The sequence below is a fragment of the Aulonocara sp. 'chitande type north' Nkhata Bay genome, linkage group LG13, assembly GCF_057382095.1.
Source record: "Aulonocara sp. 'chitande type north' Nkhata Bay isolate Kocher_YH1m ecotype deep benthic linkage group LG13, A_spYH_male_GT1.1, whole genome shotgun sequence".
Taxonomy (NCBI): Eukaryota; Metazoa; Chordata; class Actinopteri; order Cichliformes; family Cichlidae; genus Aulonocara; species Aulonocara sp. 'chitande type north' Nkhata Bay.
This window is the reverse complement of record NC_141356.1, coordinates 10,413,674-10,440,738: the sequence shown is the minus strand read 5'-3', so window position 1 is coordinate 10,440,738 and position 27,065 is coordinate 10,413,674. Positions and strand designations below refer to the sequence as shown.

Genomic DNA, 27,065 nt, shown 5'->3' with positions numbered 1-27,065 from the left:
GCAGTTAGTAGCAATAAGAATTGAAGTCTTCAAAGGAAAACGGCATTTTATCAAATTTAACAAATGGTAGGTCCTGGGCTCGAATCCACCAACCGGCTGAGGCTATTCTGTGTTCCTCCCACAGTGTGAAGAAATGCTTGTTAGATAACCAGTGATTCTAATTTGGGCGTGAATGTGACCGTAAATGGTCATCTGTCTCTATGTGTTGACTGGCAAACTGTCCAGGCTGTACCCCACCTCTTGCCCTGTGATGTCTTGGGAGAGCCTCCATCTCCAATGCAACCATGAATTGGATAAGTGGTAGAAAATAAATGGATGGATGGATACATAAAAACGCAGACACACGGGAAAGCATATTCATGGAAGAACATAAACTTGTATATGTACGGTACTCATATCACCTTATGTCATAAATCCAAGCAATTCATTTAGACAGAAGCATATTTTATGTCTTATGTGGGACTTTGGGCTATAGTCAGTAACTTAAGAGTGTCTAAGTTAAGATACCAAAGAGCCCTGATATAAAGATGTAGGAAAGAATGCAGGAGATAAAAAAAAAAAACAAGACAAAAAAAACATACACACAGGTTGAAATAGGGGTCCTATTTTTTAAAAATGATATAAAAGTGGCTCAAACTATGGAGAGCTTACTCTGCATCCAAACAGAAGAGATCAGCAGCAACATGGCAAGCAAACAACATCAAAAGTCAATAACATTCATCAACTTCATCAACACTGTTAACATGAAGTAGGTAGGTCCCAGTGCAGGACTGCTGGTGACTAAAGCTCAAGTCACACAGGCATTGAGATCAATCAGTAAGCCCCTGAGAAACACCAATCATTACAAATAAAAAGGTAAATTCCCCAAACAGCTGCTTTGGTCAACAGCAAATTGCCAACTTGTCTGCAAACACTTACCAACTGCTCTCCAAGTGGCCATGAAACTGTAAAAAGTGTGACCAAAGATACCTTTTAAAATGCAGCGCTGAGGCAACTTTTACTTTGAAGGCGAACACTGTCCGTTTGTGGTTTGTATCACACTTTCTGAAGTTTTACTAATCACTAACCTGCTTGTTAGCAGACAAGCTGGCATGTTCCATGCAAACTACAGCCAATCACAGCAATCTGCTAGCAAGCAAAGCAAGCCCAAAGAGGTTTCTGGCGCTGCAGGCTCTAGCAATAGCCAACAGCCTGCAGGAACCACTCATCAGCCAATCAGGGGATGTACCTTTTTCCCTGGGAATCAATGGTTGTGTCACATCCAACATGGTGGACAACTCTCGAGCAACGTGATGTCATGCGAGAAGCCTGTGTGTCACAGGGTAGTAAATATACTGTAGGGATACCTAGGCACTCAGATTCAGCTTCAATGTAATGCACGAACAACAAATCGTTCTCTGTGTGGATGCAGCTTCAAACAGCACTGAAATCATACCTGTGGCATCAATACAGCTGAAGTGCAGGTAAAGAGTGCAACACAAACCACCTAGGCGCAGAAGCCTGGGGCTGTGAGTAAAGCTTGGTTTAATGCTTTTGTATAAAGGGCTTTATATGGGTTTGGAGGATGTATTGAGAGAAACAACAATCCATTATTAATGTAAACTTGTTGATTTTAAGCCCTTTATTGACTACAATCAAACAAAAATAGAAAAACCAGATCATATTGTGAAGAGTACAATTAACAAAAAATATGCCAAGGTGGTATGTTATTTTTGGCTGCCGGGTATTTTGAGAGTTTTTTCGGGATTTTTTTTTACGTTTTCCATAGCTAACCTTTTTTCCCTCTTCTCTCTCTAATGCCATCCTCTTTCATTCACTTCCTCTTCCTCTGAGAGACAGATCTGTGGAGCGAGAGCGTTCTTGTCTGAAGCTTATCGCCTGTCTCAACCCAGCAGAGAGAAATTCCTTGCCATTTGTTGAATACAAGTGTGATGGTGTGCGTTAGTGGCTCATCTGCGGCTGCTCTTCCTCACCTGGCACTCATGTGATTAGATTTCATATCCCAGACTGCAGCAGATAAACTCTATCTCCATCGGCCAGGCCCCTCAACATCAATCTGCCCCACCGATGGCCTGTGTTGTGGCAGCAGTCTCATAACACATTCCTATCACCATGTTTATACATAATAAAAACACTGATTTCCCATAAAGTACACTATTTAGAGTTTACTATATATATATATATATATATATATATATATATATATATATATATATATATATATATATATATATATATATTATAAATATATAATAAAACCCTCACCCAGATGTGCTGGTCTAATAATGGCACTAAGAGGGTCAGTGCCGGACCCAGATAGAAGCCAGCCATGCCCACATGCTGACCTCTCTGCATGCAGCACTTACGCCATGTGGCTGAAGTGGTGCAGAAGAAAGTGGTGGTAGAGTAGATGAGGACAGAGCGAGTCTGTTTATTTATTGTTCTCCTCTGGTTTAACTGCTCATGACCAGCTAGCTTTATTAAACTGGGCTTTGAGCACACACATAGCAGCACTAAAACTTCCTGATGGCTGAGGGGGGATCAATTCAAGCTGCCGCCTGCAGGAATTACTGCAAAGTAATGGTACCATCACACAGGTAGGTCTTGCCTGTGTTAGGGGTTAAATGGACCATTTCAATTCTTTAATCAGCTCCAGTCGTTGCTGCAATGAAAGGAATGCTGCTCGTGTATGGGTGGTTACATCTGTCAAATAAGGAGGTCAACGCTACGCTGTCATCAAAACAGTTCATATGTAAAAGATGAAACACTTCAAATTAATGCTTCTTCAAAGGAAGGTCAATAAATATGCAAGTATTATTGCATGTTTTCAAATTACAATGTAATGATCCTTTTGGGTGTTTTAGTTTATGTTATTTACAAGACTTTTTTATTAGTTTCTTAAGTCTGTCTGCTCTTATTTACATAGACAACCAGCAGACGTGTCAATGTATAAGATAAAGTATCGCAATAAAGCTCGAACACAAGCACAGCTTCAACATTACCGGAGGGATGAATTATAAATCTAAAAACATTGGGGAACTAAAATTAGATTTATAATTCATTATAGGTCTGGTGCACCGGATCTCATGAGACCGTTCATCCTATGTAGCAACCACTTTTATAAACTGCTAATTGGTACGATCAATAAATGTTACATCAGTATTGTCAAACAACATAAAAAGTTATTTACAACAAGGTTGTTTTCACAAACATCTTCTATATTAAAATGTGAAATATAGGCAAATAAATGTTGTTACATTTTTAATTCGGATTACTTCTGAAAGCAGGGTCTTATCAGGCTGCTATATTGAAAACAGATGTACTGACTGTGTGTTGTGTGTGCTCTGCAACCACTCCCCCAATTTGCTTGTTGACTTCGTGGTCCCCCGGACTCCCCGCTGCCTCTGGAAATTGTGTTTCACGGCTTGAAGGTTACAGAGAAAGGCTTGTGTTTGCCGAGGAGGCCCGATTAGTGCTCATCAGTCGTGGTGTTTGAGATCCCTGCACTGACCCTAGGGGCAAAAAGCCAAGCTGCTTTCACACTGCAGCACACAGGGAACCCGAATGAGCCTACCGCTGTCTATTGTCTCCCCTCACCAAAAAGAAAAGACAGCAAATTGCCCTGTCAGGAACTTTGGCCTCCATACTAACATAACACATAGCCTTTGTCCCTCATTTTGCCTGCTAATATGAAAAGATCTGGAAAGGCTATATGGTGCAGCAAAATTCACATGACAAAATAATGAATAAAGAACGTGGGCTTATGTAGGAGTTTGCATGGGTGTTCAAAAGAGTTCATTTGCAACAGTTTGAACTGAAATAGAATTGCATTTAATGCAAATGAATATATATTCAAGCTCAAGCAGGTTAAAGGAGGGTGTTGCACTTGGATCTGAATGTGGATGTGCAAAAATATAAACAGATGGGCATAAACCACAGTTACAGCAAGCCAAAAACAGATACTTTAAACACCGAATTATTTAATTCTAATATCTGCTTTTGCATAACATTCTTATAGTGCATGCTGAGACATACAGCATATCGTGTGTTAAAGAAACGCGGTGAAAAACAAAGGCAGCACCAAGTTGGATCCAGTAACCGGTGAAGCCTTGCTAAACCACAAAACCGCTGGCTAGGTTTGCAGATTAAGTTGCATTACATACAACTTCTTCAACATTTTCTTTTTCCATTACCTCCTATAGTTTCGCAGTTTCGTTCTCAAGCTTTCTGCTTCTGTATGCACAGGTCCAGACCAGAGTCACCTTGAAGAGATTTGAACATTTGTTTCTCGCTTTACTGCGGTAGCTGGTGGAAGTCAGCAATTTAAATGCCAGCTAGATGACATACATCATTAAGGTGGATTTCCATTTCTGGTCAGTAGCCAATCATACAGAGGTAATTAGGGATTACTGTCTCCGTGATGCTTACTGACACTTAGGCGAGCTGCTGAAGCACAGCTGACTGGAGTTCAGAGGTCATCATTATTGCTCAGCTGGTGAGCAAGGTTCTGTTAGGGTTTGTTGGCATCTAAAAACAGTGAGCTTCTTCAGAGCAGGCCGCATACCATTTTACACTATTTACACCTTAAACACTTTTTTTTTAAAGTACATCCTATAATCAATAAAAATTTAAAGGCTAATCCTGTCTAATGGTTATGTCTCTGTAAGCAGTGGACGTTCTGAGTGAGAATTATGCAAGGTCTGCATGCACATTGTTGTTGGCTCTATTGGCATACTCGCAAAAAAAAAGTCTCAGCTTGTTTACAATCAGCATGCTGGCCATCTTAAACAGCAGCAATAAAAGCCCAGAGATCTTGCAGGAATGTAAAAAAAGCTCCAGTAAAATATAACGCACGATTTAATGACCATCTGTTGGGTGCCTGTGCAGACCTTGCTACGACATGCTTTGTGAATGATCAAAGACAACGTCCGCATCGACAGCGATTCACCTCAGGAGGCACACCAGGGAATTAACAAGCCACCCAGCACAGATCCATTTTCCGTGCAGTTAGGCTCTTTTGATTCCTTAACTGGCCTGCCTCAGTATTACATGTAGAAAGAGAGAGCGATTGAAAAACTGAAATATATGCAACAATCTCTCCCCACAAACCGTTAAGCTCCTCGCTAATCAGCAACACCCTTAAAAGTCTAAAATGCATTTGTTGAATATCCCCGCAGAACGATTCAAAATAAATGTGTATTATCAAGATTATTATTTTTCTCCCCCCTCTTTCAGATAGCCCCGCTATCAGCTGCTTATGTTTATAGCCTTCATGAGTTGCTCCAAGAGTCCATTTTGGTGTTGAGGGACGGATGCCAAATGACCAATCAGCACTTAAAAGAAGCGTACACACACAGAGATGTCCTCAGACAGACATTCCAAAACACCCGGCTCTTATCTCATCAAGGCTCAGTAAATAAAACATTTAACAGCTGAGCCAGACTCAGGATTATAGAGTCAGTGTGTGTGTGTGCGTATTTTTTACACATAAAGCACAAAGAAGCATCCGAACGTAAGCCAGACACAAATTACAGGATATCAATATTCATAAGGTAATATGAAGTCATATACAGACCAAGAAATTCTCAGTGGATAACAAAACAGAACAAGTACTCCAGCGCTTCAGCTTATGCTTCAGTAAATTTACCATAAGGCATGACAAATCTCTGGTGGGATCCAAAGAAACAGCATAGCTGCAGAAACGCAGCAATCCTAGAATAAGAACGTATATATATACATCAATAACCGTGTGAGACATGGCTTTATCACTGCTGCTTTGTTTGCCTTTCTTCATTTTCTGTCTCTTCCTCCGTCTTTCCTTAATTATTCTTCATTTTTCACCGCCTTCCTGTCTGTCAGTTAGACTGGGTGCAGTATTTAACATGCTGAGGGGACACGTGTCTACCCCAAATGCCACAGAACAAATTCGCTACTTTGTTTGCATTCACAGCTCATTTGGCCCAATCCGTGTTTTGGCATTCTGTTATTGTCACGCTTGGTGAGGTTTTCTACGCTGCCCCACCAAGGGGGAGAAACACGTTCCAGGGGCTGTCAGCTGAGGCTCACATCTACCCTCTATCCTGCTGGATTTCCTTCAGGTTTACCCTGTTTATGTAGAACGCGGCCTGCGAAAAAACGACGACACCGTGATAACAAAGTCAACTGTGTCGCTTCCCACCCACATCTTGACCTACAGCTGTGTCTGCTTTCATGCGCCTCCACCATCAAAACAGTCACACGCTCTCGTGTCTCACTTTAATTTGAGTGACCAACCTCGCAAAGTGTCAGTGTCGTGCTGATCACTCAACCAGCCACGGAGGTCGAGGGGAGGGACGTGGTCTCGTTTGCAATTTCACAGGTGGAGTTGCACGGTGGTGGGAATGTCCCAGCTGGTCTCAAAGGTCTAATCTCCCCCAGCTAGCAGCAGTCTATCCACCCACTGACTGTAAACACAATGGCTCCCAATGGCACTGAGCTGATTGCCGTTTCATCAGGGCCAGGACTAGAGTCAGTGGAGAGGAGCGCTGTCTCGCACTGTTTGATGAACTTGTTTATTTTCCCTGCACATTGGAGGCCCAGAACAAACCGATTGGCAAGCGGCGTGTTTATCAGAGAAAGCATTCCCGATGACATTGGACAGTCGCTGCTGCACCAAAGCCACAGCAAAAAAGCTTAATTAGAGCTTTCTGAAAATAATGTCTTGATACCACCCCCTATAAAGCCCATGCCCATTATTACTGCTAAGTATGCTCCTCCATCAATTATGGCATGTGCTAATGCGAGTCTCACAGTAGAGAGCCAACATGTTTCAGTGGGCTCAAATAGCTTTGCTGCACTCTCCCACTCAGAAATTAATCTTCTTCCCAGCAGACGTCTCTGCTCATGCCCGACACAGAAAACAACAAATATACTGGTATTAATTGGTCTGTATACATTGAAAAATCAAGTCCTATCTAACATCTTCTCCTAGAATACATGTGATCGTTTAGTTCAATTTGTTACTTTTATGTAATTTGTCAATTTTAAACCCTACAAAAATGCTTATTAATTAGCTGTTTAGCTAAATCCACTAATGGTTTATTCACTTTAATTGATAAAGTGATGTGTTTGATGGGGTGACAGTTTGGCATCCTGCTGGCTTCTGAAATGAGGGGGAAAAAAATATATACATATACATATATATATGGATATATGTGGAGAGAAAATGAGAAGACATTAAGCCGACTGTTTACCTCTCACTACCACCCACTATGTCTGACATCTGTTCTCCACCTCCACCACACCTTTTACTCTGCGTATCCACTGTCATTCTTCATACCGCCATCCTCCTCATCTTTCTCTCGCTTTTTCAGTGCTCCTTCCTCACACTGCACTTTTACGCGAGCTTCTGTAGCTTTCCTCAGAGATCTGCCAGCACACACATACTGTAGCTGCAGAATGCAGGTGATAATGAAGTGTCTGGGAAAAGAGGATTAGGTGGAGTGGCGGGCATCATCCCCGTGGTATAAACGCTCATCTTTCCCTTAAGAAGGACACATGGAGCGTCTTTCACCTCAGTCTAACTGCCTGTCCTGGTGTCACTCTCAGCTAGCATACTGGGATGGCTGCTGCGGCCCTGCAGGAGAAAACTGCGAGTGGGTTAAAAAAACGGTGGGCCCTGCTCCTCGGGGAAGCTTGGTGTTTCATCCTCTGACACCCATCTGTTTATTCTGCACAGTCAGGCTAAGAGGAGCATAACAGGCAGTGGGAAAGTGAAGATCTTCACCAGGGGAACAGGCTGATACAGAGGGAAGGATGGGAGGGTGAAAAAGAGAGAGACAGAGAGAAGAAGGGAGAGAGAAACTCCTCCTCTTCCCTGTGGTCTGAAAAAAAAGATGACAGTTTTCCTCTGGAGCTTGCTCTGCCCTCCCTGGACTCAAACCTTTCTTGTAGGCAAGAGGCCTGTCAGACACAGCTAACTAGGCTGCCCCATGAGAGATGCAGAAAGCTTGACAGTTTGTTACTAGTTGGCATGAGGCTGTAGCGGGTCAATTTCTGCACAGATAGCGTAAAAAAACAGTGCCACTAATCAGCCACCAGCCAGAATTTAGATATTCTCACCTAAATACTCCCGCTGCGATTTTTATCAGTGCAGTGTATGGATTTATATCTATATACCACCTTAATCTAACTGTACACTTTTATAGTCAGGAGCAGTCAGGCCTTTGGATGTTTATTTGTGGGGCAAAATGCAAACCTCGGCTACGTGCAGTTTGCACGTGTGCGTTTTGCTAAATCAGCCCATACGGAATTGGTCCAGCAGCTAACAACAGTTAACATAGCAGAATAGTACATGGCACATTAACATCACAGAATGCAGATTAGTAATTGTACCAGCTACCACACCTATTTGGTTCCCTCCCATCAGTATTGTGTGGTCTCATGTTAATAACAGCAACTGGAAGCTGAAGGAGAATTATACCACAGACCACTTCAGGGCCACACCGGTAGCATGCTGACTTTATTAAATAATCTGTGTAGTATGTGCTAAATTAAGCATTTAGTTAAAACAGATCATTCTGCTCACTGTGGCTGGCTCAAGGAGTGAGCTTATTCGAGAGTTAGCTAATGGCTCTGCTTAAAGGCAGAGTAAAAATACAATATAAAGAGTATAAAGGGTACAGGAAACAAATTGAACCACCATGTTAAGAACATTAATTGTTAAACTTTAAAAGAAAGTCATCACAAATTCATTTTTTACCTTTTTTAATATTATAGTGAGCCTCAGTGTTTGGCTGATTTTTTTAAATACCTGAACGTATATTTCAAACTATCTATTTCCCTTTTGTCCCTTCTGTGTTATTGGAACAAAATATTTCTCAGGATGCAATCCTGGGTAAATGTTTTCAAAAATGACAGGGTTTCATATGATTGGTATATTGGCATGTCAGCCAGTGCTGAATCACTTGTGAGCGTGTGTCTAAGCTCTTGATGTCCTTGTAATAGCCTTGCCATGATTGGCGGGACTATGGGATGGGGTAGTGCCCTGCTAAGAACTGTTCCCGTCTGTCAGATCTCATCACTCCACAGTGCGTTGCTGGGGGCAGCAGGACCAAAACTGACCACTGAGTCAACTGACAAGACAACTCAGCATCCAGTTATGCCAGAGTAAGGATCACACACACACAACACACACACACACACACACACACACACACACAAGCACACTGGCGTTTAAATTCAGGCAGGCACACAGACATACCATCATGCAAGCAAATGCTTCCATAGTACCACTTAGACTCACAGCCACTGTCATGACAGTGCACAGTTAATAGGAGGCATATATGTAATACACACAGACACATGTATGCAAAAACAGACAGCACCTTTAATTTTGTGCAGGATCCACCCCCAAAACGGCCACTATAAAGCCTGTGCACGATACAAATGTGCTCTGACACTGTGGTTGGCAATGCACTGAGTTGTCTAAAATCTTAACAAGTGACCCAGAAATGCTGGTGAACAAAAGGGACGTTTGGGGTACGTGGGGAGGTCATGTGTGATGCAGTGTGGAAGAGAACTAAATTGACACTTTCTTGCCTGCTCCTTGAGCCCTGTGGAGATATTCTCACGTTGTGTTCAATGAGGGGCGACAGAATAAGGTGGACGATTCTTAAACGAGGTTGAATATCCATTATTGTACAAAAGCAAGTGAATTACCGAGAAGCTGAAATCTACATGTTGTGGGAGTGCAAAATATCTCTCCTTTCAGAGACAGCAAGAGAGCACAAAACGCAGAGAGAGACGCTGCAAGGGTGAAACATGAAGTAAAACAAGCAGTTCCAATATGTTTAGAACAGCAACCCTGAGGGAAGCAGAGGCCCTGACTGTAATATCACATATATTTATTTGCAACAAAATGATTCAGAGGTAGGAACATTCAAATGTGTGCAATAGCAAAGAAAGGTGGACGCCAAAAGGTATGTACCACAACTGTTCAAAAAAGCGAGGACTGCTTATATGCATTTTATGCACTTCGTACTTTGCCATGATTGTAAGTCAAAGTGTAACAGCACTCTGTGGCTGGCAGAGCTAGCATTTAAAACCGATAAGGCTCCGGGGTTTCTCAGTCTTCTCGCTCAATAGGCGATGGATGAGATTCTAGAGAAGTAAAGCTCTTCACCTCAAATGACTCTTTAGTGGCAAAAGGCCACGTAAGACTCTGGATCAGCCTGAAAATGACATAGAAAATAGGTGATCATGTTTTAGAGAACCTCTGGTGTAAGTCTCCATCATAGACACCTAATTTTCTCTCTGCTTTACTCTCAAAGGCCAACAAAGTCAGACTTGTAGTAACCTTGTGCTCTCAAAAAGCACATTCAAATTACAGTGTTGAAAGATCATTTTTACACCCCGATGGCAGATGTGAGAGCAGTTTCAAGAAAACATGCATAGGAAACATGCTTCTTTACGGCTCCATAAAGCTCACTATACCACAGCCACCAGCAAAAGCTCTACAAAGTTTGATATGTTTCTGCTATGTGTGCTGTTTAAAGTTAGACCCCTTCCCTCACCTGCACTGCAGTGCCAGAGATCAAGCGATGCCATCAACGAGCTAATGACATGACTGCCGCAGGCAACAGCGGGCAGCTTGATTTATACATGGGGACAGAGATGAATGATTCATAGGCTGAGCGAGGGATACCGGGACACGTGGAAACTATATGCCCCTCTCACCCGCTCTTATTCGTGGATACTGACCACACCATAAACTCTCTGGAGCACTCCCTTATGCCTCATAAGCTTAGCATTACACAACTAACCAGTCCTGTTAACGCTGCTCGTAACAGCTGCATGAGTGTTTTCTCTCTTCCTCTTTTTGTCTCTACATTTTTTATAACTGTTCCTCAGAGTGTCCCTCTTTACCCCCCTCGGATTCATTCGCTCGCCGGCCATTTCTTCTTCCCTTCCCATTATAATGCAGCGCTAATCCTAAATATGGAACCCACTGTTGTAGGATAAAATAAATGGCCCAATCACTCTGCATCAATTAGTCCATCCATCATTGCTGATTGGAGGATGAGGAGCAAGAGAGGGGGTTGTTCATCGTGGCTGTTCTCTGCGGTGGCATGGGAAGACAGAAATGGCACGCGAAAGCTTTCACACGGCAATGTTATCTTCACCACTATTTGGGTATCGCAAACTGCAGTCCAGCAGATAACCTTGTCCTGTTACTTTCACTGGAACGCCCTCTAAATCACAGCACCTCTGTCATAAATGATCTGGCGGCATGAGGACGCTTCTCACGCAATAATTACTCAATATGATGACTGACGCGCTGAGACGCTTTAGGTGAAGATGCAGTTGCAAACAACACAAATAATTCATCATCTTGCTGCAAGACACTAAAAGCACTTTTGATTTTAAAAAAAAGGAAACGGATCTAGATTCCAGTAAGACGAGGAGATTGTTCTGGCTTTATAGCATATAACCCCTGCATTACACTGTGCTACACATTTAATAAAGGCAAGGAAACACTTCAATGGTAGCACACAGTGCAGTTTTAATGCATACACTCACTTAAAAGTTCACTACACTTGAGATTTGTAGAGTTAAGTTGCTTTATAATTTCACTAAGTAAGTGCAATTTACAAAATGACTTTCCTTGCTTATGCAAGAATGGGGCCAATTCAAATATATTTTTTAATTCAATTATTCAAATCAGCCTGACTGGCTAAAACCAGTGTGAGAGGGCACTCCCATACTTGCATGCACATGTCCTGACCCAAGCCTACTGAGCTGCTGTCACTGAATTACACGGATAAAGAGAGAGAATTGCTGAGTGCTACAGTATACAGTTACAGTACATCACTGCTGTTTTGAACACGCTTAAAAAAGAACATGGAATATTGCAGCACGAATACAGGGCAGGCCTAGATCAGAGTGTAACTAACTCTTCTCTAAATATGAGGAGATAAGTAAATCCCAAGGGTGCCCCACTGACTGAGGAATCTTTGCATTCAATTTATCATTTTACATTATTTAGGTTACTCCATGGGGAAATACGCTATCTCTCTCATAAGTTATGCTAATGGCTGTTACTACCATCTGTGAACTGAGGACCATCAGTCAAGCATAGTGTGTAATCTTTGAGTTATGAGAATAATACGTCATCTTTGAGCGATTAGTCTGGGGGCTTCCAGGGAGCTGTGTAAGGGACAGAAAGTCATCTCGCCCAAACCGTCACCCAACACCACCCTATATCTCGACCTATACCCCTCCCCCTGCAACCGCACAGCGCCCTGCATGGTCCCCTCCAATCGACTCAATAAACAAGCCCCGGGTAAGAGCCAGACAGAGGATAATGGTTCACCTGGAGGTGACAGGAAAAGAAAACAGAGCTCTTTGCATAAAGAATGGAGATAAAGATAAGCACAGTGGAGCACTTAGGAATCTCAGCAAAGGATTATTCAAACATGTCTTAAAACTGAACACGTGTTTTGTCTTTTTTAACCGTTGTGTTGCGATAATGGCCAGCCTTGCATTTACAGCATAGTGCTGGTGCATCCGTATTGATGATGATGCTCTGCGCTTCTGATCGGATAATTTCACCATGAGCAATCTTTTCTCATATTTCACTTAAAGGCCAGAGCTCGGAACATTTTGTTTTGCGTCTGTTAACTGTGTTTGTAAAGCGCGGTCGTCATGCAGGCGTTTTCACATCATTTCACATCTGAGGAGAGGCAGAAGCGATTGCCTTGTCATATCTTCGGGAGCCTGCATCCCATGACATGTTTAGTTGCAGAAGAGGACAAAGGACGTAAGCACCACCACGACAGCAAACATAATTATTCTCATCTATTATAATGTGTTAATACCTGCCATGACTCATGCCAGCGTTTAGGATAGGAAGAGTGCTAAAGGCCCGCGGCTCTTGCGTAACGAGTAGCGCAGGCATCGTCGATAACCACGTCGACATTGATATATATTTGTTTTAGGGCTCACTTAAAATGCAGACTTTTTTAATGTTATTAGCCCTGTTTTAAAGAATCTTTGTGTCATTCTGGACGGGTTGAGAGAGTGACCACAGTCGTGGCTGAATTAGCCCAAGCCAAGACACACACAACAAGCCATGCCAGTGACCCACTGCTTGACTGGAGCACAGAAAGGAGGTCCAACCTGAGAAGAACGATTTGTTTGGGTGGTCTAGTTAAAGCCTAGTGCTAAAAGGGCAATGGTTCTGGTTAGAATGCTAATGAGCAAATTCCCCTCCTGGATGGAGACATCAAAGGCAAGTGAAGCTCCCCCGCTCCAGCTACACAGGGCTTCATGGTATCATTGCATAGCCCTGTTTGCACTTGAATGCTTGTGTTTGTGTGTGTGTGGATAAAAAAAAGACAAAGGGACGGGGAAGGCAAAATAGGCAATGTGATGTTTACATTAGGTCTATTCTTTTGGGACAGCATCCAGCATCCAGCCATGCTGTGACACACATCACAAGAGCAACCTGGTACCATTCATAATTACCCTCTATTCACAGAGGCCCTATTTGGGATGCTATTATCAGAGATCATTGTTATTTCCCTCTATGTATGTTTGAAATCCCAGTGAGACCAACATGTCTAAAGCAGATAACAGTGCTATTTTGGTTAACCCCATTGCGTACATAATACTGAAGAGGCATAACCCAGAGAAAATTCCCATCAGTGATTTCTAAGGATTTAATAGAGCATCAGGGCGTAAGAATCTTTTCTTATGAATCGTTTCTCTGTATAACTATTGCAAGAAATATAATGCAGCGTTCCTGTGCATTGAAAAAGGCTCAGAAAGAGCTTTGTTGTCATTTATTTCCATCTTTTCACATTACTCTGACTGCGACAAAACAATCACCAGCAAAACTCTGTTTCTGTTTTGCTGTGACCACATGCCACGCTTGAATAACTGATGCATTCTAGAGAAGTAAAACCTTTTTCTGTGAAAAGACGTCTAAACGAGACCAAATAACAGAGACCATGCAAAGCCAGGGGTGCTCAAAGTACACCTAGGTGGTAAACTGACTTAAATAAAGTAAAGCCTATGTCCAGTTTTCCTGAGCTGTTCAGAGTCCTACTTCCCGAACTGTTAAGAGTTACATACACATGGCTCAGGTGTGTGAGGCCAGCATGATGGATCATCCTGTTGTGAAGCTACCCCTCTGCAGAGCCCCGAGAAGACAGCTGGGAGATAAGGAGGACCCTATATGAGAGCACATCTCCTCTCCACATCGATCCTCGCCGCCACCAGGCAGGAAGTCTTCACATGCCAAACCGCAGATAGAGGTGGAGAGGGAGAGCAGGGTGACAACAGAGAGAACAGTTTTGCAGGTTTAGCAGACACCTTCGAGTGATAAAGACACTGGAAGATAAAACCCCTCTTGGCCTCATGCAGATAAAAGACAAACGGTGTAGTGCTTTGTTTTAGGGGGAAAATAACAATTTCAGCTCCCTGGTAGATAATAGTAATCTTTCTCTAGTTATAGTCATCGTTGTTTACCACGGCCAAAAAAAAAGAAGAACAGAAAGACTACCCGCTGTGGCAAATTGTGGCAAAGTGGAAATTGGCTTCTTCCTTTACTCTTCTTAAAAATACACATAAAGGACGTATGACATACATGTTGTTCACCTCATGGTCATTTTTGAGTTAACCGACCTCATATCCTGTGCCAGTAACTTAGGAATAGCATCGCTGGAAGTCAATTAGGAATGAAAAGAGGCTTTGCTCTCAAAAAAATGGCACTTGCTACAATTAGAAATTCCTCTGGAGTTAATAAGCGCAGCTGCAGGTTACAATCAGCTAAAATGTTTTCTTGCAAAGTACAACATTAACTGACACATAAGATCTCACGTTCTCATGTTGACAGCCTCCAATTCGCCTCCGTTTTTCGCTGCTGCTGTTATGAAACAGAGCAATCTGTAATATCCTCAGAGCTAATATTAGTTGAAACTGGATCAATCACCAAGGCCGGGATTTAAAGAACTGTAAAAAGGTAATCTGGCACAAAATAACAATAATGAAAATGTAATAGCAAAGAGAATTGCTTCTTGTGTTTCTTTGGACACGGCAAATCGATAGCGCGAGTCGCAGCGGAGACAGACACCATTCAGGCGGACAGTATACCTGCTTTACAGGGTCTGGCTTGGTTATGGAGAAGCATGTTTGTGACCCTCTGATCTCAATCACAGAAATTCCTAAGATGGCTGTGCGCTGAGGGCCTCTTCATGCTGCTGATGGATTGAGATTCTACACGGCAAGTTTGCAGTCTTAAAAATGTATCAGACGAGATAAGGGCCACTCCAAGCTGCATGATTAAATGCGAATAAGATTTCAACAGCTCAATGTACACTCTAATGGACACCATGTGCACAGAGCATATAACCGTTGAGTGGCTTTGATTTTCCTTTTTGCCCGTCCTTTGCTTCTGATGAGTCATCTTTGCCAGGTGGTAAACCCTAATGACTGAATAAATGCAGAAGCATCGTAATCACAAGGTGCAGCATGTGCCTTTCTTTTTGGTACACAAAACTATAAAACCTATATAGTTTTGCCCAGAAAGAAAGCAGATGAACCAATCATCCACAATACTGCATTTTTCTCACTAAAGAAAACACAGGAATGAAATGATACAGGCTATAAAAACCTACACATTGGGAAAAATGGCAATATACGATACAGTGAAGATGCTGTTTGATGGTTGCATTAAAATGTGGCGTAAGAAATAAAATGTTTGCTGTGATAGAGACCTTCATAAAACACAACACAGGGAAGAATTTATCTATAATACGTATTTTGATTAGTTATATCAGACAGATAGTTCTGCTAAGGCAGACTGTCATAGTCGTGATCCGACTATACAACTGAAGGCTGTTAATGTGGCTGGATAAACATATAAGTCTGAAGCAGTGACCTTATTTCATTGTCATACCATCCCTACATATGAAAAATTTCCCTGGGGACTAAAAATTAACAGTGTAACTTGGTGCATTTTACCCAAAACCTCATCTCACTGCAGTAAAGAATGATTATTTCAATCATGTCACTGCATAAGTCAAATTTTACAAAGGAAGAACCGTGTGATTGGGCGGTAGCATTCCACTCCCTAACCATTGTTCCCACACCACAATCGGCTGCCTCAGATTTCCAGCATTGCCTTGATGATAATGTCCTTCGGCAGGCTGCTAAAGTAATGACCATCTCTCAGTGTGGCACAGCGCAAGGTTGCCCTGTACCACGCTCTAATATTTTGGCCTTACATTCAGCCGCATTTAACACAGACACTTGAAGTAGACACTGAAATCTGCCATGAACTCAATGAAACAGATGGGCTGAATGCCTGATCTGATAAGTGCAACTTTAATTGCTTTACCATAGGAGCAATCAATGGGACGCGATAGTGAAAAACAAAAGCGTTCACTCACCTCCGCCTCCTCCCAGAAGACTGGAGTTTGCTGAAAAGAGAAGGAAAAAAAGTGCATTTAGTAAAAATAAATGTAAAAAACATACATAAATATGGATAATTCAACAGCACAGGAGGTCACAGCGTGACGAGCCTGAAACTGGCTCGAATAATAACAGTTATTTTACAGATTTTTGTATGGCTTTGAAAGGAAAAGCCTATAATGACACATTTCAATAGCTCCGTCTAGCAAATATAACATGAATGTCATCCAACAGTTTGTTTATCAAATCTCCAGTTGACAAAAATGATCAATGTGTGAGGCAGTTTTTTTTTTCTTTAAATATCAAATTAGCAACTTGGCAACAAATGTGTGATTCAGTCAGCAGCTACTCAATATACACTCGTCGGCGGATTTTCTTTGGCAAAATCACAGCGGTTGTGCTCAATAAGACATGCGATTCATTAAAAGCAATTAAGAGTAGTGTGCAGTCTGAGACAGTTGTATACTACTGTGCAACAGTGAAATCCAGATATTGTCATGGCTTTGCAGGGTCTGTTCATCTCTCTGGGGAACATGTCACACAAATTGATGGAGACACGGTAAGAAATTATGGTACTACTGGAAGATATATTTGCAAGCAATAAACTGTTTCTACTATGTGTGTCCACTGTAATCAACACTAACAGTATGCTGTAGGTAACTGTGCAGTATATGAAATATAACCTTGGCCTAGAGTTTCACACTATTGCAAAAATAATAAACAAAAATAAATTTCTATCACTAGGACAAGGTATCAGTTTTAATAGTGATGCAACAATCAACCGGACAATAACCAGGTTGAGCTCATTTCCAGCATTCTTTGACCGGACCAGTGACCGACCTGCCATAAGTTGAAATACGAGTCCATCCCTTTCATGCATGTGAAAAAAGCACGCAGCAGCACAGGCAAATAGTCACGTACACTCACAGCTATGTGCTAACATGTCATCAGTGTGGAAGCCTTTCACTGCAATTGAAGTTCCCCAAAGTAAACCACAGGGGAACCAACAACATAACAACAACCCTAATCAAACACACTAAGGTAGTTGAACATGGACATTTTAAAGAAGCTGACGAATGGAAAGTGGTTAAAGTCGAAGATAACCAATCATCAGGTCAGAGCCGGCCACGAGCTAGCAGCCTCTGTATGAGCAAAGGATTAAAGCAGTTACAAGGGAAATTATGGTAAGTAACTGACATTTGTTTTGTTACACAAATCTGTTGTACCTACTTTAATTTGACATGATTAAATATGTCAGGTTAAGTTGTGTGTACAGCAACTCATTTACATGTAATTATTTTTTATCTACTTGCAATTGCAGAGCACCTATTTTCAGTTGTTTAAATTAAAAAAAAGAAATTAAATAACATAAATGTATTAAAAAAAAAGATCCTGTAATTTATTGCAGTTTAATATGAAAATAACTTAGACATAGACTTCATTTAATTCCACATTGGTTAAATTCACTACAATGTAGTAGGAGCAATAATGATACACATGTATTTTTTAGACAGTATTTATCCTGCGTGGGTATTAAACAGTCTGACTGCTGACAGGGTGAAGGACCAAGAAAAAAATTGTATTGATGGAAAAGTGCTTTTTGTTTGTTTCTGTCAGTTATAGCTCCTAAATCTGAATGAGAATCAGCCAATAAAACTGCAGCTGGTGGAACTCTATGCTTTAGCTTCAGTTTTTCCACGAATGCATTGCTAAAAGAAAACCTAATATGTTCATTTCCAACTTTACATTTTTATTTCTGGACTTTGTAGCTTTTCATGATTAACAAATTTGAAATAATTAAAAAATAATCCCCTTGTTTTTCACTGTGCACTTCAGTCCCTCAGTGGGTGAGTGGGGCTGTCCTCTCACCTTCTCTCCCTGACGTTATGTAGACTAGAAAAGAAAAACTGACAAAGAGCAGCCTGCTGGCGTGAATTCTGGCTGGATGAGAATATTGGCAGCAGCGATCGTATTGTTATGCCGTTCTTGGTCACATAAATACTGGACACTACCATCACATATCCACAGCAAGTTTAAACACCAAATAACTGACATGATCGTCACAATATGCACTTGCCAAAAAAGAAAATGTGTTATGTACCATAAAAGTGTACAGTAGCTTGCTGTCAACACTCCCTGTCTCAGGTTTGCTGCATTTCTAAAGCAATTTGTTCCAGCACATTAGCTGAGAGGAAGGCTTTAGCACGAGGCTTCTGACATACTGTAGATACGTAGAAGACCCCTGAGGTAAAGCGTAGCTCACTGATGTCTGTTGTTCGCTTTCAGACCATTTAGTTCATCACCACTCATACGATGACCTGTGCTGTTCACGAATGGCCGAGTCCCCTCCATTTACTGTAGTTTACTGGTAGTTAACTGTCACTGTGATATACCAGCTGAGAGAGTATCATTAAAATGAACCTGTTTTCATTCTTGCCCCGTAAGATACATTCTTTATACACGCAAGAAGGAAGATTAGAGGGGATTTAAAGTACATCTGTTAATTTGAAAGTTTCTGGAAGAAGGTAGACTATGTTCATACAGCGGATATTGGAGGAACCATGCACCGTGCCATGCCTTTAATGATCCTCAGATCCAGCTATGCATCGGGTATCATTAGCAGTCAATGCTTCCCTAATAAAAGCTTATTATTTCTCAGAAACGCTCTGTGCTGAAGTAATAGATAATGAACGTGTGCTATCAGGGAGAGTAATCCAATCACAGCAAAGTCCTGTGGCTTTTATGATTTTTTTTTTTGTTGTTGTTGGTCTGATTACATGTATAAGTGATTTCTGGAGTTCACTCAGTTTCTGGATGTTTCTGTGGAAGCATTACTGTTTTGTTCTCACTTGGGCACCCAACATGAGTGGGCATAACTTCAGTTGTTAAAAAAAAAAAACACACAACCTCTCCCACTGCAGAATGTGTTTCATCAAAGGCCCTTTGTTGTGTGTATGTGTGTGCACATACAATATGAGCACCAACATACACAAACAAAAAAAACAGCAACTCAAACAGGGATGTACTGACAATGCACTGTCATGTTTACAATAGCACCTCTCCAGGTTTTTCTGTGATGAAAAAGACACTCGTGCTCTCCCAGCCTTTGTTTAGCTCAGGAATCTGACAGCCATCAACAGAAAGCACGCAACTCGAATGTGCGTCGTTTCTACAACAGCCTCTCGTAACCAGGTTGGGACATTTTTCTGTTCATGTTTGAAGATCACAGAAGAAGCTCAGAAGCCAAAAAACACTAAACTAAAGGAATTTTCATCAGTGTATATCTTTCTGCATGATATAAATTTTCAAAGTTTGAAGTTATTCGTGTATAAAAGCACAGTGTAAGTGGTAGTTTCAGTGCCAGTTTAAAGAAAGCTAATACTATGCTAGTTCTCAGCAAAGTCTATCATCATTGTCTAGTCTCCTGGGGAGTCTTCCTATTCCTGAGCTATTAAAACACTGGGGTTTAATTACCTGACATTATGGAAATGCATGCCTGAGGGGGGCGCTTCATTTACTCCACACCTAATCAGAGATTGGAGATGTGGTTGCTAATCAGTCTGACACAACTCTCCTGCATGTGTATGTGTGTGTGAGGCAGAGCAGTGGTAGTAGTGAACAGGGTAGGCCAGGGGTTGAGATGCGAGATACTTTTTTAATGTGTTTATGGGAATAGCCCACTGGGAGATGAGGCGTGTTCTCATCTTTGCAGTCAGTTCGATGAATGTGTGCTTGCGGGGAAAGGTAAAAATGTTGCTATGTGCTTTTATGAGCCCCCAATCCACCCACCCCCATCACCGTTTCCTGTTTTCTCTCATTGAATAATTACAATGTCTTTCTTTACACAAAATACTGTATCGGTAACACGCAGATTCAACAAGCTCAGCCCACATGCATATCAACAGAAACACGTAAAAGTGAAAATGAACGGGGACTTGGTTTAATAACAGGTCTTCGACATAAGACAAATAAGAAGCAGCTGGCAGAGAAGCCAACGCTCCTAGCAACAAAGGCTATGAGCTGGTGCTTCATTCAGTATGACTTGCCTAAGAAGTGCGTCAATTATTCTGAGTGAAAATCAAAACAGAAATCCATATTTGGCCACATCCATCCCATAATGCATATTTTACAGTGTGCGTATTAATTATAAACTAGACCTCCTTGCAGTTTTCCCTGCTCTCGGCTCAGTCTGGCAATCTTTTGGACCAACACATATCAATTCATATTATCTGTTTTGTTTGTTTTCTACCTTTTGCCTACATGTTGAGTTGTCTCTTTAAAGCATGTTTATGCATTTCCTTTTTTGCGATCCTCTCTTTAGCGGGCAGAACTGAATATTTCTTCACCTTTTAAACAGGGGAAAGGATCCCATCACAGCAGGCAGAATATAGGTGCCAGCTTGAGTTTTCAGCCTGGTTGTAGTGAAGGTAAGCCTTGACTGTTGGCAGTGACAAGAAAGAAAAAGAAGCAGAAGCAGAAGCTCTTACAACTAGGAGTTTTTCAGGAGTGCTAGTGTGTCATTCCAGGAGTAGCCATAACATGGGAGATAAATCTCAGTGAAAAGGCTCCCCAGATTGCCTGCAGATGGTAGGTCATTTGGAAGTGCCGGTCCATGCTGTTAGGCTGGCTCATCAAACACGTGTCTGGACTGTCACTGTGGGAACACCTACTTCCTTTCTGCCCTTTGAACCCTTAACCCCAACTGCAACCTCATATACCCCTCACCCAATGAAAACAAAGTGGTGCCACTGCTGTGTATTTTTAGGGCAAGAAAATATTGATAACAGAATCTCCACCAAAGAGTGTGACAGGCATAGTATCAAGAAGCCAGCACACACGCACACACACACACACAATGAAAAAAAGACTATTAAAACCACTGTCTCATCTCAGTGTGTCAAGATATTTGCAGAGCATTCATAAAAATGGCTTTTGTGCACTTCAGTGTATGAGTCCTGTGTGTGTATATGTGTGTGTTTGTGTGCAGAGGGCACCGAGGCATGGATCTGGGTTGCATGTTTGGTGTCGTCAGCAGAGCCCTAGATCATGCAGTTAAATAGGAAGTGCTAGACCGTAACCACAAAACCTCAAGGCAGTAAACAGATCCACTGTCTACCTTCTGCTCTCTGCCACCTTAACTGAACCTTTTAAATATGTTCCATCAAATGCACATTCACCTTATCCTTAGCAGCCTCGCACACGCTTCTCAGCAAGCTCAGACGTTAATAGTGTGCTCCGTTGTGACTTTGGGATAAAAGGTGGGCTACAGAAACTAATAAAAAATCTTTATGGGTCAGGTTGCCTGCTCTGTTGCTGAGTCAAAAGAAATCCTTGTGCAATTTTTCACAGCAACCAGAGCCACCACAGCAATAAAACGCTGCTGGGCCTATCTGGGTCTACAAATCTTACCAGCATTTTCTTAGATTTTTTTGTTGTTGTTTTTTTTAGTAAATACATCCGAGAACAAATGAACTGTCATAAGCGCGCTCTTTGCTTTGTTCCACATCACTCACTGCTGCTTCTGAAGCGTGCCTTACCTGTCCACAAGGAAGGAGTTCTGATTTTATCAAATGTGACGTTACACAGAAAAACTGTCCCAAATAAAAGCACTAACTAGGTCAACAGAGCTGCTCTTTGTTACCAGGAGCCATATTATCTATTATTCGGCTTTAATTAGAAATCTTACTTACAGCTAGTCTGACAGGCAGATGATAAGCATCTTGTGCACAATGAAGTGCAAAAAAAAAAGAAGTCCTTGAATAATGAAAAAAAATGAAAAAGTTGGAGGAAATAAAAGCTAATCATTTGAAGGCTTGACTGACACTTAGACGGTCATTAGCTGTTCCTCTTTTTGGTGTTCTGATGTTTAACATGTCAGCTCTGAAAGTCGATCTTCAAAGACTCAGCGGAGTGAAGGACTTTCTTTTAGAGTGGAATAATGTTTGCTCCATACACAGCCGACTTTTCCACTCCACCGGCCTTCCTAACAAGCACTGATACTGTGTGATAGCATGCGTGCGCATCAAATGCATACGTGCGTGTACATGGAAGCATTCCAAATTTGATATCTAGAGCAACCCATCTCATGTCTGTGCAGCTCCGTGTTAAATCGAGACTACTCTAAGCGTCAATGATGGAGGCTGTTCGCTTTTAGTAGCTGCTGAAATTCACACAAATAGAAATAAAATTTAAATGAGCCACCAGTTGTGAAATGAGAGAGAGGACACAGTGGTATTTCTTATTTGTGGCACATTAAAAATGCATGTGGCACCACACATGCTGCCTCGCCTGATAATACTGGTTGGCACTTTTGTTCTTTATATCTTACAGAGGTCCCTAAGGAGCCTGACTGAGGCAGGCAAACTCATAGCCGAGGTGGCACAATCCCAGAAGTCCGTTCACGCACAAAATGGCTTCATGTGGGGAAAAAAAGACTGTCTCAAACAAATAAGTCATGGTTGTAACAAGGTGTGCGTGAAATGTGGATAAAATTAAAAAAGCTCTATCGTTATCTCGACGTCAATATGTCAAACTATTTACTGAAATTTTAATTGCGAGTCACTGGCACGTCGATGAAGATGAAAGGAGCACCAGGAACGACAACAGGGACATTGATATGGAGTGTGTGCATCAATTAAAGCACAATGCACAATGAATTCAAAGGATTCTGGCATTTGTGTGACTGTGCCAGATGCACAAGAAAAGTGGCCCAGCACTGAGTGCTGTATTTGGCTTTAACATCTATAGTGTGAAGTGTCTGGCAGTTCAATATTCACAGCCTTGTTAACTGACGTGATTGATTTGGATCGTCAGTTTTTTGTTTAGTTATGAAAAAAATCTGAAAACAGGAGTGTGGTTTCAAAACCGTGGCCTACGCTGTGAGAATATCCACATTTAAAATCAAGGAGCACTCCTAGAGTTTCAGTATTTCGCTATAGCAAATTCAATCTCATAAAAACACATTTGCTATCTACATGAGTATCAGGGGTGGATTTAAAACAATAATTCAGACTGAGAATTTGACTCCATTTCAGGTCCACTCTATTCACATAAAGCCTTACCCTGTTATTTAGGGCTGTCATGATATCACATTTTCTCTACTGTGGCAAAATACTGTTAACAATATAGGAGGATGCCTAGAATAGAGAACTGCAAAAAAGAGCAACTGTTCTCTCTGACAGCTGTGCGTTTCGTCTTTTTACACAAGAAATAAGAGACAAGGGAGGCGGAAAGAGAGTGTATCCATAAATCCCCAAACGCTGTACAAGAAGAAATGACTGGTTAAGATATTATATGCGTTATTAACAATATACAGTACGTAACTCTTAAATATTGTAGTTATTTTCAATACAAGCAGGTATACTGTGAAACCCCTAAGAATCAAATATGTTCAGCATCCCAAATACTAGGACTAACAAAGAGGCCATTCTGAACACTGAGTTTTCAAGGGCACATCTTCAAAAACTCCACAAAATACAGCAATCATAGCACAAATATAAAAGCATAAAACTCTAAAGCCAGATTTTAATATATAAAAGGGTTAGCATAGCCTTTTAAAAACAGAGAATTAGATACTTTCAAATGACTTTCAACTCCATATCAAGTACCAAAAAACGACACATACATACATTCGCTGAAAGCTAAAACGCAAACACGCTTAGCATTTCTGATTTTGCTTGTGTTTTTGACTGACTTGAGATCAGAGGTACCTCACCTATAGGTAAGGGTGACAGAGTTTCATCATCTCATTCCTGCTTTTTAATATGGCAACTCAAGTTCACAGGAGGCCAGTATGACCAATCAGGCCAAAAGGAAATGACTTACTGCTGTGGACACTCCACTAACCAGCAAATATACACTTAGATCCGAGTGATGTAAATTATGTCAGAGGGTGAACAACTTCTTTGTTTTGACTCATCTGTGCAGACGCTACTTGTAGGGCACCACTACCCAAGCGTTGTCTAAGTGAACCCCGAGCACATTAGGGAAAAACATCAAAACAACTACTCATCAGTGGTGTCTCCAGCTGTGAGTGTGCACACACCACTGAGAAGAGTAAAACAATGGTTTTGGTTCACATAATTTAAAGTTCTTCTAGCTTAAAAACGCATGTGGTACCCTTTGCTTCCCCCATATGGGTTAAAATGTTACTACCTACCTCAGCTGTGCGGCGAGGATGTCATGTGAAGAACTTTTTAACTTGTATCCCCAGATTTGAAAGATAATTTGCTTATGAAAAGAAACGAGGCTTAACTGCTCAGAATCACTGATAGCTTAATGTGAACCCTTCTTTAAGATGTATTTGACTTTGAAGTACAAATTACAATATGAGAGCGCCCTGTTAGTCGCTTCTTAAACCTATTCATAGTCTCAATTGTACATGTCATATAGTGCTGATAGTCGAAATTATGTTGTTTTTACAGCTTCTCTCAGCACCAGTGTTATGATGTCTGAATGTATCAATGTGACAACAGGCTTGTGTCACAGTGATTAATCCCTTTCCTCCGCAGGCTTGTCACCATCATAACAAAGCAACAATACCAGATGCCAAAGCCAGCCCACACGTCTATTGTTATAATTACCTGACCTTCAAATCCACATTAATGAGCCCAGGATGATCCCATTCTCTTTCATCATTTGGCTTCCGAGCCCTCCTTTTATCTAACAAGGTCACCTTTCACAACACCGCTTCTCCCTGAAATACACATCCCCCTCATAAATATACATCCACCTGCATCTGCTCAACCCCCAGTCCTAAAAAGGAAGCTTGAAGAAATTACAAGAAAATGAAGATGTAGGTGGGCCGTGCAAAGCGCGCATTTGTATTTCTTCTGAAGTTGACACCAAGGGAAAAGTCAATGCCACCAAAGTTAGACGCGCGCAACAACTTCCCGACGATTGACGTGTTAGTTAATAATCGTTTTCAACATTAAAGACGCAGCCTATTAACATGAATGAGAAAGACTCGCTGCATGGGCTCTGAAGGCACAATGCAGGGGGGCATCGTGAGAGTAGGGTTCATTAGATGAGTCGTTTCAATCTGCTTCCACAATTTTAATCTCAAACGCACAGTGGTAGTCACAACAGTGACAAAAAAATCTCTTTGGTTTGTAACAAACCACAAACAGTTTCAGAAAAGTGGCACACTCACGAATTCATTTGTTCTATTATTCCAGCCATTTTTTGCATTGGTGCGATAGAGTTTGCTGAATATTAAAAAGGTGAAACTTCCACATGATATAAATGCGGAAGGACTGTCAAGAGTCCTGCAATGAAAAAATGAACAACTTAAAGCTTAATGGTACACTTCAAGTGCAATTGGTGCGTGCATCCTCTGCAAAGCCCAATGACCTAACTGGCAATTTTACTTTAAGCTATTCAGATCCACACCGACATTTAATGGCTTATTCATTCATCTATGTCTTCATGAAGTGTTCTGAAATTCAGCTTTCATGTAATGTTGATACAAACCAATAGCAATAATTTCCACAAATACCAACATAAATACTCAAATTAAAGTGCATTTACTGACACGTTTAACCATCCAGAGAGGCAAAGACTTAAATCTTTTTAATGGCATCTAAGGAAACCGCAAATCTCACAGACCTTTCATAAGGGAACGCTAGTATATATTGCAAGAGTAGAAGTCTAATGCATAATGGGGAAAGAAATCTATAAAGAAATTCAGTCAGGATAGGTATTCAACATTAAACTTTCTTCATTTGACATAATGTTACGAGAGAGCATGATATTCCAATTCACCCTGTGCAAGTGTTTAAAGAGTTGACCCTTATACTGCGGTTTAGATTAAACGGGTTATCTGCAAACTTCACAGGACCTAGTGTCACTAGAGAGCTCCTGGAGGATTTGAGCCAGCAGCTGCACATTTCTGGATTTATCAGCCTCATGTTAATACAGACCCTTCTTTACTGATGATCAGGCCTGCTGGTATGGTAAAGACTCACGGGCTCCTCTGGGTCTTCACAGTCCACTAACCCCAGTGCATAACCCACCAGACAGCCAGACAGTTCCCCTTACTATATCCAAAAAAACACGGCTGGGATTTCTCCAGATGCAGAAGCCAGGACAGCATTAAATTGGAGATCCTCAGCTACTGAAGTGTGGTTTCAGAATCGACTTCCTTTTTACATATCGCTGCATTCTCTTTGTGGAAAACAGAAGTCTGGAAATAAGGGTCTCGACCTCGATAGCCTGGGCAGGGTATATACACTCAGTATTAGAGTCCATATAGCTTAAGTGCAGAACATTGCATTAAGGAAGAGTGCATTGTCTTTTTTAAAGCTAAATGTATTTTAACTTCTCTTACTTCCTTAGCAAAATGCACTTAACGGGCACTCAAGAGAATCCATTCCCACCAGCGTCTATTTGATCACAATGATCTAAGTGTTGAGGTGATGTGTGAAGCGAGCCCCGGATGCAGAGGCACACCGTTTATGTCACAGAAACTAATCTCCCCGGAGCGCCAACTGCAATCAGAGTGAAGCATCTTCTTTTCTGCTTATTGAGCATGAAGGCTAAAATGGATTGTGCTTTAATTAAAGGCACTTTATCAAAATGCTCTTAATCCTTTTACAGTTCGAATGTACGTT

General features: G+C 41.4%; 1 protein-coding gene across 1 annotated transcript in view; it reads right to left on the bottom strand.

Annotated features, from left to right (window-relative positions):
* The window catches only part of macrod2 (mono-ADP ribosylhydrolase 2), a 421,359-nt gene that overhangs the window by 284,059 nt on the left and 110,235 nt on the right, over positions 1-27,065 (bottom strand). The window contains exon 4 of the mRNA XM_086258668.1: positions 16,434-16,463. Coding sequence (XP_086114794.1) covers positions 16,434-16,463 — 30 coding nt within the window. The remainder of the gene's footprint in view (positions 1-16,433; positions 16,464-27,065) is intronic.